This window comes from Triticum urartu, chromosome 5A (assembly GCF_056163025.1).
Source record: "Triticum urartu cultivar PI428250 chromosome 5A, HENAU_Tu73, whole genome shotgun sequence".
Lineage (NCBI taxonomy): Eukaryota > Viridiplantae > Streptophyta > Magnoliopsida > Poales > Poaceae > Triticum > Triticum urartu.
The window spans coordinates 629715944-629726365 of record NC_141877.1 but is presented as its reverse complement, the minus strand read 5'-3'; the positions used below and the strand labels follow the sequence as shown (position 1 = coordinate 629726365).

The following is a 10422-nucleotide window of genomic DNA, read 5'->3' as shown; positions in this document are numbered from 1 at the left end:
AAAGGAGCCAAAACAGTAGGCTACAAATGGGTATACAAAATTAAGTATGACTTTAAAGGGAATGTAGAAAAGTATAAAGCTCGACTTGTGGCAAAAGGATTTACACAAAGAGAAGGGATAGATTACAATGAGACATTTTCTCCAGTCTCATGTAAGGATTTCTTCAGAATCATAATGACACTCATTTTGATTTAGAGTTACATCAAATGGATGTTAAGACGGCATTTCTGAATGGTGATTTAAAAGAAAATGTCTACATGAAACAACCCAAGGGTTTCGTCATGGAAGGCAAGGAAAATATGGGATGCTGCCTGAAAAAATCCATTTATGGGTTAAAGCAAGCCTCTAGATAGTGGTATCTAAAGTTTAATCAAATGATTAAAAGTTTTGGATTAAAGAAAATATTGAGGATAACTGCATTTATGCAAAGTTTAAAAATGAGAAATATATTTTCCTAATCTTGTATGTGGATGATATTATACTTGCTAGCAGTGATGTTAGTCTATTACAAAAAACAAAAGAAGTTCTTATCCTCAGATTTTGACATAACAGATCTTGGCGAAGCATCATATGTTTTGGGTATAGAAATTCACCGAGATAGGAACAATGGAGTCCTAAGACTATCGCAGAAAGCATATTTAGAAAAGGTTCTTAAAAAGTATAATATGCATGCGAGTAAAGCCACACCTGCTCCTATAGTTAAGCGCGATAGTTTTGGGAAATTCCAATGTCCCAAGAACCAGTACGAGATCGATCAAATGAAAGCAGTACCATATGCTTTGGCAGTTGGCAGCTTACAATATGCACACGTGTGCACTCGCCCTGACTTAGCTTTTATCACCGGGGTACTCGGTAGATATTAAGAGAATCCAGGCATGGAGCACTGGAAGATGGTAAAGAAAGCATTGCGTTATGCGCAAGGCACGAAGGACTACATGCTAATATACATAAGTGATTCCCTAGAGATAAAAGGGTATTCAGACGCAGATTTTACGGGGGACAGGGATGATAGAAAATCCACGTCAGGATACGTCTTCACTCTCGCTGGGGGAGCTATTTCGTGGAAAAGCTCCAAGCAGTCGATAGTTGCATCATCCACGATGTATGCAGAATTTATAGCATGCTTCGAATCCATGGGACAGGCGATATGCCTAAAGAAATTTGTACCCGACTTGAAAGTGGTAGATTGTATTCACAAACCACTAAAGATGTACTGTGACAACCAGCCCACAATATTCTATGCTCACAACAACAAGTCGAGTAATGCTACCAAAACAATAGAGATAAGGTATTATGTTGTGAAAGATTAAATCCAGGATCAAACTATAAGTCTCGAGCATATAAGGACAAGATATGCTTGCGGATCCGCTAATGAAAGGCTTACCACCCAATGTGTTCAAGGAACACTTAGCCGACATGGGTTTAAGGGAAAGCCTTATGATTCCTGGATAGGCCCAAAAGGAATAGAATTTGTTTCTGAACAAAACGTATGTTGTAGCTGTATGATTCTATTGGCAATTAAGCTGTGACGATGAAACATGCTCTATATACCAATATGTGATGAAACAAATAAACTAAAAAGTATAAGATTAAAAGTAAATTTGAGATCAAGGGGGAGAATGTTAGGTTGATCTCTTCCCCGTTCACAAATTGATACACATTCTGAGGCCATATTTCCCTAAAAAAATAAAAAAAATCTGAGGTCATCTGTATCTCTCCCACACGCACCTGCCGCTGATCAGCCACTCGTGGAGCCAAGGACCACCACTTCTTTTTACCACTTGGCTTGCCACATGCAGATATGCAGACATGTACTTGGCGCCTTGTGATGAAGTTGTTAGGTCGATCTCTTCCCCGTTCGAACCCAACGGGTCGAACAGGCCCTTGCATCGTGCCCTCATCGGGGGCGCCCAACCAAACCATGGTTGGTGGGCCCCTGTGACCCGTGCTATATTAACAGAGGTGGGGGCTGGGGCACGAGTCACGAGGTTCACTGCTGCCACAAACCCCACCGATATTCCATACCGATTTAGGGTTAGCGCGGTGCTCACGGGAAGCTCCACCACCACCGCCATCCACTCTCTGTCTATGACACCGCCGTCACCACATCACCATGGCCGGCGCTGGATCGAGCTCGTCTGGACAGGCAGAAGATAGGTCTACCGGAGAATCTAGCCTATCCGATCCAAAGCAATCTATCATGACGGACCGCTGGCTTTCATGGCCGCCAGGGGAGAGGTCGGAGGAGACAGCCTCGCCGCTCCGGTTCCGGTCCCCTAGAGAGATGAGAGGCATTTCTTTTTAGAGGAAGAAAAGGCACAACACGGTGAGGAGAGGGCGATCGGCCCAGTTTCGTGAAACGTCCCGGTAAATGCGGCAGAAAAACGGGGCACAAGGAAGTTTACCCAATAGGATCCCCAATTACAGGCGTTGTCTCCTGGTAAATTTTCATTGCAAGTGAATAATTTCAAAATTAGGAAAAAAATTGCTGCCTTAGCCAGTTTGATTTTGTTATTATTATCTCAAGATGCTATGCCAACTCCGTCTCTCGGAAGTGCTCATAGAGATAGGGTGTGCATGCATGCATTCATATGGGTGAGTATATGCTCGTGTATGCGATCAACTTCTATTGTACTGTGTTTAAAAAAAAACAGTCTCCAAGCAACCGGAAGGGGGCACCACCAAGTCATTTCTAAGCAAGATTTCCAAACGCGCTCAAGAGAAATTTCAGAGCAACCAGAATGTTTTATCTAAGGCCCTGTTCAGAATCCCACTTGCTCCGCGAAATACCAGGAGCTGTGCAGCTAGGAAACAGGCGCTCCACATTTTTCCACTGTAACTCCACCCGCTCCGGGAGTGGGAGCTGTGGAGCGGAGGTAATCCGAACAGTCCCTAAATATGTACTGTAGCAAATTCGCTAAGAAACAATATTAAAACACGATGCCTAGAAAGACAGATGATACAGCACACAGGTTAGAGACGAATCAACACGGTTATCAAAACAAGTACAACCTTTTTTCTTCTAAAAGCACGAAGGCAAGCCAATACAGCTGTTCTTTAACAAAGGCACCAAACCAAATCACCTCCAGGAGAGATATCATCGAGTTTCCTCAACTCAATAATCATGAATTGCCGATGAAGTTAGCATCGTCTCAGGCCTACACGCCTAGAGCTCAACGGCAAATTTGTAGAGTTCTCGGTCCAGCCACTCTGCTCAGCACAAGCTTGCAGGATCTCATGGGAGGTGAGTGGTGGCCAATCTTCTACCGCAAACCTTCACAGATCATGTAGATCTCCCTCGAACTAGACCTCGTCGCCTTAGGCCTCAGGAGAGATACTTTTTTAAACTTCTCTTTGCAAAATTTGTTAAACCCTGCAGCAGGGCAATAGACAATCATTCATGTTGCTATGATGTCAACTGCAAGCAATAGTAAAGCAAAATCTACTTGTAAGATCTACCTGGTATATCCTCGTTCTCAAGAAACTTGATTACTAGGCTGCCTCCACGTCTAAGAACACCGTCCTCATCAGGATCTGAGCCCGTGGAGCTCTGAAACCTCTCCATAGTCTCACGATAGTCAGCCGATTCTTTGAACTTTATCTTACCAACTGCCAACGAGAGCGCACGCATGCCCAGCTCACAAGATATAGCTTCATCTCTGGTTGTGATCCCTGAAACTACCGGACACATGTCGGATAATATCACAGAAAATCCTCGTTCCTGTACAACAGAGTAACATCAATTAATCAACAAATGAACAGAGCAACCACAATCAAGATCAACAGCACAAATATAGCTGACAGTCCTTGATCTGGTATTTCTAATCATCCACCATGAAATCAGGCACTGGTGATTTCAATGTTGAGATTAGTGAAGCTTCATAGTTTTAAGGGGTGGACACGACAGATAGTTCGGCCAAATATTTGATGACAAATAAAACAGACCAGTCTCAAAAGTTCTAGCAATCAACTAAATATTGTGATTTTGACAGAAGGCTAGAAACTGCCGTTTAATTAATACATGTTGGCCCTTCATAATAGGCAGCATCATATGCAGCTACATTCTCATATCTCCAACTGATGCTTCATTCTCTGGTAAATATTGTTCGACCTTGTAGGTATGTGTTTTGCCATCTGTTATGCAACATTTTCTTTCAAAAAAAAAATCTGTTATGCAACATATATGATGGCTGATGGATAAACTACAATTATTTGGTTATATTTTAACAACTCATGGCACTAAATTTGGTTTACTTAACAGTTCTTTTCTAACAAGCACTGTCAGGCTGTCAGCCAATAAACCCCGATACCATTTTGGGAGAACTCTTCGGGACTATATTTCTTCTGTGAAAATAGTCCCAATATATGGATTTATAGTGCAAAGATGTCATGAATTTGAACCAATCAAGCCACATTTCAAACTCAGAATAACACAAATTTAATCAGTACATAATTCCACTAATCTACACAAAATACACATCCAGCCGAATTCCATTCCATCGAGTAGATTAAAAAAAGCAGTCTATTATCGAACCTGCGGCGACATGGCTCGGGCTTGCTGCTTCATCAGAGCCATCACATCGGTGCAGACCGTCCTGACCCGCGAGTCGCAGTGCGCCGAGGGGACCTTCACCTTCTGCTCTGCAACAACCGAGCACCAAAATCAGACCCGACACCCCGCCCATCAATCACAGCATCAGCAGATTGGCGAACCTTGACATCGACGCCGACGACCAGGCCGCCCTTCTCGAGCGGGCCCAGGTTCTGGCAGGCCACCTGGAGCCACGCGCCGGGGGCGCACCCGAGGTCGAGCACAGCGGCGCCCGGGGCGATGAGCTTGTGCTGCTTCTGTATCTGGATCAGCTGCAGCAGCGGGGAATAGAAGCGCGACGCGTGAGAGATTGGTCCAAGGCGGAGCGCGGGGAGGGAGAGCGGGGCCGGAGGAGCGAGGCGGTGCTGACCTTGAAGGCGGAGCGGGCGACGTAGCCGAGGCGCAGCGCCTCCCGGTAGAAGAAGTCGGCGGTGCCCGTCGCGCCGCTCATGTTCCCGACGATTGCGGCGCGGCGGCGAACGGAGAACGGACGGCCGTGAACGCGGGTTTGCTAGGGTTTTAGGCCGTTTTCGCGGGAGCGGGCGGGCCTTGCTGTCTGTGGTTCGCATGGATGGGCTGCTAACATGAGCATGTCTCACGGGCCTGGTTTGGGCTGACATGCCAAACCAGATGAGCTGCAGATGCCCTAGAAAACGGGACCTCATATGCGCCGCATTCGGCAGATCCTATTTGACGCCCGCAGGCGTCAAGAGGACGAGCCTTCGCTGAAGCAAGTCCCCACTTGGGCCAGCCCACGTACGGATCTGGTTCCCTACTGTTTCCTTGTTTCTTGCGGGTTTTTTCTTCTATGGTTTTTTGCTTCCAGTTTTTTTTCACTCTTTTGGCCAGTTTTCAATTATTTTGTCCCGGTTTTTTCTTTTGCTTTGAATTTAAAATTTGTTCACATTTTAAAATATTTTTCGCATTTTTTAATAAATTTTGTTCACAGTTTTTCCATGAATGTTAGTTTTTTTTTTGAAAAAAGACGGATATGCTACTGTAGATAGGTACTTAAAAGTTTAGCGCTGCATTTTAGCATTCTATCATACAAGTTCGAGTGGTTACCAAGTGTCTTCTAAAACCAGAGGTCGGGAGTTCTACTTCGCACGGCATGTTTTGTTTTTGCTGAATTCTAGGTTCGACGCTGCCAATGGGCCGGCCCGTTTTTGCGCGCTTTCAGCGAAAGCTCTACCGTTCGATGCACGCGGGCGTTCAATAGGAGGTCTCGCCGCATTCTGCGGCGAATACGGAGAGCGACGCACACAGGAGCCGTGTGGCTCGGCCAGCCCACTAAGACACACCGCCAGTAGTTAACAGTAGTTAACAGCAGTAAAAATCAAAAAATCAAAAGAGATGCCGCAGCATTCGAGCACGGGACGTCGCTCCGCTCCGTAGCGCTGCTTACCACTAAAGTAAATGGCCACATGTGAAGAAAAATGCATCGCAAACATATTTCACAACTTACCTTTGCGTGATATTCCCAGTTTGTTGTTATTTGCTTGACATGTACAATAGCATATATATTTTTGAAAATTTGAACACATTTCGAAAACACACAAGAATTTTTGAAGAAATGTGAAATTCCAAAATAGTCTTTGAAAAACAAGAACAAAATTTGGAATTTCAAACATATTTTGACAAACATAGTCTTCGAAAAATAAGAACAAAATTTATGAAGGAGTTATTTTTTACTTTGGAATAATTTTTCAAAATATTAGAGCACATTTTTAAATTTTTATTTTTTAACAAGAAGGATTTAATTTTGAAACCCCGAACGTATTTCAAAAGAATTAACAAAATTTGACATTAAAACATTTTAAGTCAAAAAACAGAATGTTCTATGAAACACAAACTCTTTCCAAATTTCTGAACAATTTTTCTAAAGACTCTTTTTAAAAAACCGGAACTTTTTTTCAAAATCATGAAGATTTCTTGGAATGGGAACATTTTTCCAAATTCCAAAACAAAATTTGGAGACGCGAACATATTTTGAAATTCCTAAACAAAATTTGAACACAAACATTTTTTGAAACTTGCAAACAATTTTGGAAACTGGGACATTTTTTGAAACTCTGGAAAAAATGAAAATGTGATCATTTTTTGCAATTGGCGAACAATTATTGAAAATGAGAAAAAGATTTAATGCCCGAACATTTTTTGAATAGGTGTGAAAACAACGAACAAAAGCATTCACAACACTTTTTGAAAAAATACGAACATTTTTTGAAATTTTGAAAACACGAACAATTTATAAAATTAGCCAACCATTTTTGAATTTGCGAACAAATTTTTGGAAACATGAATATTTTCGTAAAAATGCGAACATTTTTCTAAAAATGAACAATTTAATAAAAACACGAAAAATTTATGAAATTTCCCTAACATTTTTGAATTTGCAAACAATTTTTGAAACATGAACTTTTTTTAATTTGTGAATTTTTTTTGAAAGCAAGAACATTTTCTGAAATCTGATATTTTTTGAATTAGTGAACAAAATTAGGAAATATTTTTAGAAATTTTATAACTTGTTTGAATATATTTATATATTTGGAAATGAAGTGAACACATTTTGAAATACAAAAACTTTTTTGAAATTTCTGAACAAAATTTGAAAATAGGAACAAAATTTGGAAAATAAACAAGTTTCAAGAAATACGAACATTTAAATTGCTGAAATTTTGTTGAAAAAATAAATTAACTTGTAAAGGAAAAATAAAAGAAAAGAAAAAGAGAAAAAGAAAAAAACAGAGAGAAAAAGAAATAAAAAAACATGTTCAGGAACCTTCCAGAAGGTTCCCAAAACCGGTAAAAACCGGCTGGGAATCGTCTAGAAGGTTCCCAAAACTGGAACCTGAAAACTGTAGGTACGTTACAGATGGGCCAACCCAAGTCGTTTGCTAGGTCGCGATACCTGTGCGATTCATCGCAGTTTGACGCAAAGCGCGTGGAATAGGATTTTCCCTAGAAAACCTTACTCGACTCTCTTGAAAAAAACCTTACTCAAAACACATCAAATCGACCACCAACCCCTAAAAAAATTAAATGGAGCACCATTGTAGTACTTTGTGACCGATCTGGCATGTCAAAAAAAACTATTCATGTCTGCTCCAAAGCTCGTTTTTTCTTTTCGAGAAAACTTTCCATCTATTCATTAACTATCATGACAGTACAAAGAATATCAGGAATAATAAATATTACATTTAGGTCAATCGACCACCTAGCAACGACTACAAGCACTGAGCGAGCTGAAGGCGTGCCGTCGTCATCACCCCTCCTTCACTAGAGCCGAGGGAAACTTATTGTAGTAGACAGTCGAGAAGTCGTCGTGCTAAGGTCTCACCTGATCAACGCACCAGAATAGCAACCACCGTTGATGAAGAGAAGTGTAGATCAGCATATTCCAACCTATAGACACATGAATGTAGACGCACCAAGACTAGATCCATGAAGATCCAACCAAGACCGACCGAATCCCACGAGATCCGCCGAAGACATACCTCCACACGCCTTCCGACAACATTGTATGCACCATCAGAACTCAGAAGGGGTACTAGGTGAGGAGGACATTATTCGATCTGTCGGAGACATACCTCCACACCCTTCCGACGACATTGTATGCACCATCAGAACTCAGAAGGGGGACTAGGTGAGGAGGACATTATTCCAACTACAGGAGCCGTCCTTGTCTCGTCTTTCTAAGTAAGACACAAACCCTAATTAACCCTTAAAAAGAACTAAAAATGGAGTAGGAGCCCTCTCATTGGCAAGGACTGAGATCCACCACGCCTCCATGGCCCTAAGGCCACTAAAGACAAGGCGGATCAGCGACAGCATCGGGGGGAGGCGAGAAGACCCTCTTTCTGAGAGGAGTTACTCATGGAGGAGGAAAGCTAGATGTGATCTGTCCTTTTACGCGAATGTCCTTAATCAAAGCTCGTTGTTAACACATAGCTTTATTGAAAATTATCTAGCGGAGCTTGTCTCACTACTAGGAAAAGGGCTATAGATGGAATTGACACTAATGGCGCACCAGACATGTGGTGCGCCGTTACTATATACTAATGGCGCACCGTGTGTTGGTGCGCCATTAGTGTGAAAGACACTAATGGCGCACCAGGCACACGGTGCGCCACTAGTAACAAAATGTTTTTTATCATTTTTTCAAACATACTAATGGCGCATCCGGGCAGTGTGCGCCATTAGTAGTTAGAACTACTAATGGCGCACCAGTCATAGAGGCACTACTGTATTTTTTTTACTTTTTTGCAAAACTACTAATGGCGCACCGTTGCAGAGTGCGCCATTACTAGTTTAAACTAGTAATGACGCACTGTGCCACGGTGCGCCATTAGTATAAAAATTATTATTTTTTACTTTTTTGCAAAACTACTAATGGCGCATGTCTGTGTGGTGCGCCATTAGTATGTTGGATTACTAATGACGCATGTCTATGTGGTGCGCCATTAGTAACCTGTGACCAGCTAGATATTTTTGGACAGCCACACCTACACACTCACTTTCCCCACTTCATTCCCCCCACCTCCTTCTCTAAGCTTGTCGGCTGCCTCCTCCTCCTCACCTCATTTGCACCATAGATTCATCAAAATTAAGTGTTGAAATTACCTTTTTTTGATAGGTAAGTAAGGGGAAAGCTATCTTCATGTTGTAGACCTACTTTTTTTCTCCCTAGCTCGCTCCAACAACGTGCACATGCACTTTTTGTGGCCTAGCTAGATCTATGTATGTTTGTGGTGTTGCATATGTTTGTGGTGTTGCATATATGTTTGTGTTTGCAGGTATCGGTATTTGAAATGCGATAGTTGCCAATATTTTGCCGGAATGTTGATTCATTTCCGTTTCGGCGAGAATTTTGGCACTATGCATTCTTTTTGGTCCTATTTTTAGGGAAAGTCATGCCAATTTTTTTCTTGGTTCTAAAATATCGTTTTGCTCTACCCCGCAGGCGACCATGGTCCGCATGATGACCGAAGGCATCGTGAATAGGTTTTTGAGCTCCGTGAAGGCCGAGATGCTTCAAAAGAACGAGACGGAGATAAGATGTCCGTGTCGAAGATGCAAGCTGAAGAGCCTTATTGCGGACCCGGATTCCGGGCAGGTGCGGGACCACCTGCTCTTGCATGGTTTCATGGATGGCTATCGGTGGCAAGGTGATGAAGATGACTATGAAGTCGTCCATGGGGGCCGGGCAAGGAATGAGGAAGGGCAGCAAGACAACCAAGACGAAGAATCTCCAGGACATGATCACGACGGTGATGCTGTACACAGTCATCATGTAGAAGATGCCGGACATGATGATGAGGAAGATGCCGGAGCAGACGAAGGGCATGATCATGAAGATCTAGATGCCGGAGGAGCAGACGACGATGGACCATCGATGGGCTGGGTGCAGGACCCTCATATTCAAGAGCTGCTTCTCAAGCAGACGGATAACGCAAGAGCTGCCGCCCGAGAGAAAGCCAAGCTGGATCAACTGGAGATAGACGCGGTTACTCCATTGTATGAAGGATGCAGACCCGAGGATACCTGCCTGAAAGTAACGCTCATGGCTTTGGAGATAAAGGTAAAACACAAAATGACCGACGCATGCTTCGACGAGAACATGTCATTCTGGCACGAGCGTCTTCCCAAGGGGAACAAATGCCCGACCAGTTTCGAGGAGGCGAAGAAAGTCGTGTGTCCACTAGATTTACCGCACGTGAAATACCATGTGTGCATGAACAATTGCATCATTTATCGGGGCGAGCACGCGGAGTCTACCATATGTCTGGTGTGCGGCGTCACTCGATACAAGAAGAGGAAGAAAGCTCCTC

General features: G+C 42.9%; 1 protein-coding gene across 1 annotated transcript; it reads right to left on the bottom strand.

The window, feature by feature from the left end:
• Positions 1-2993: 2993 nt before the first annotated feature.
• LOC125506291 (FtsJ-like methyltransferase family protein) lies at positions 2994-5123 on the bottom strand. Its single transcript, XM_048671142.2, has 5 exons — positions 4962-5123; positions 4714-4863; positions 4535-4636; positions 3460-3721; positions 2994-3373 (listed from the first exon to the last, which is right to left on the bottom strand). The coding sequence occupies exons 1-5, from the start codon at positions 5040-5042 to the stop codon at positions 3264-3266; spliced, it is 705 nt and encodes a 234-aa protein (XP_048527099.2). The 5' UTR covers positions 5043-5123; the 3' UTR covers positions 2994-3263.
• Positions 5124-10422: the final 5299 nt, after the last annotated feature.

Coding starts and splice junctions, on each gene's coding strand:
- LOC125506291 (XM_048671142.2), bottom strand. CDS start 5,042: ATGAGCGGCGCGACGGGCACCGCCGACTTCTTCTACCGGGAGGCGCTG. Junction 4,864..4,961: donor TCGCCCGCTCCGCCTTCAAG/GTCAGCACCGCC, acceptor CCGCTGCTGCAG/CTGATCCAGATACAGAAGCA. Junction 4,637..4,713: donor TCGTCGGCGTCGATGTCAAG/GTTCGCCAATCT, acceptor GTTGCAGAGCAG/AAGGTGAAGGTCCCCTCGGC.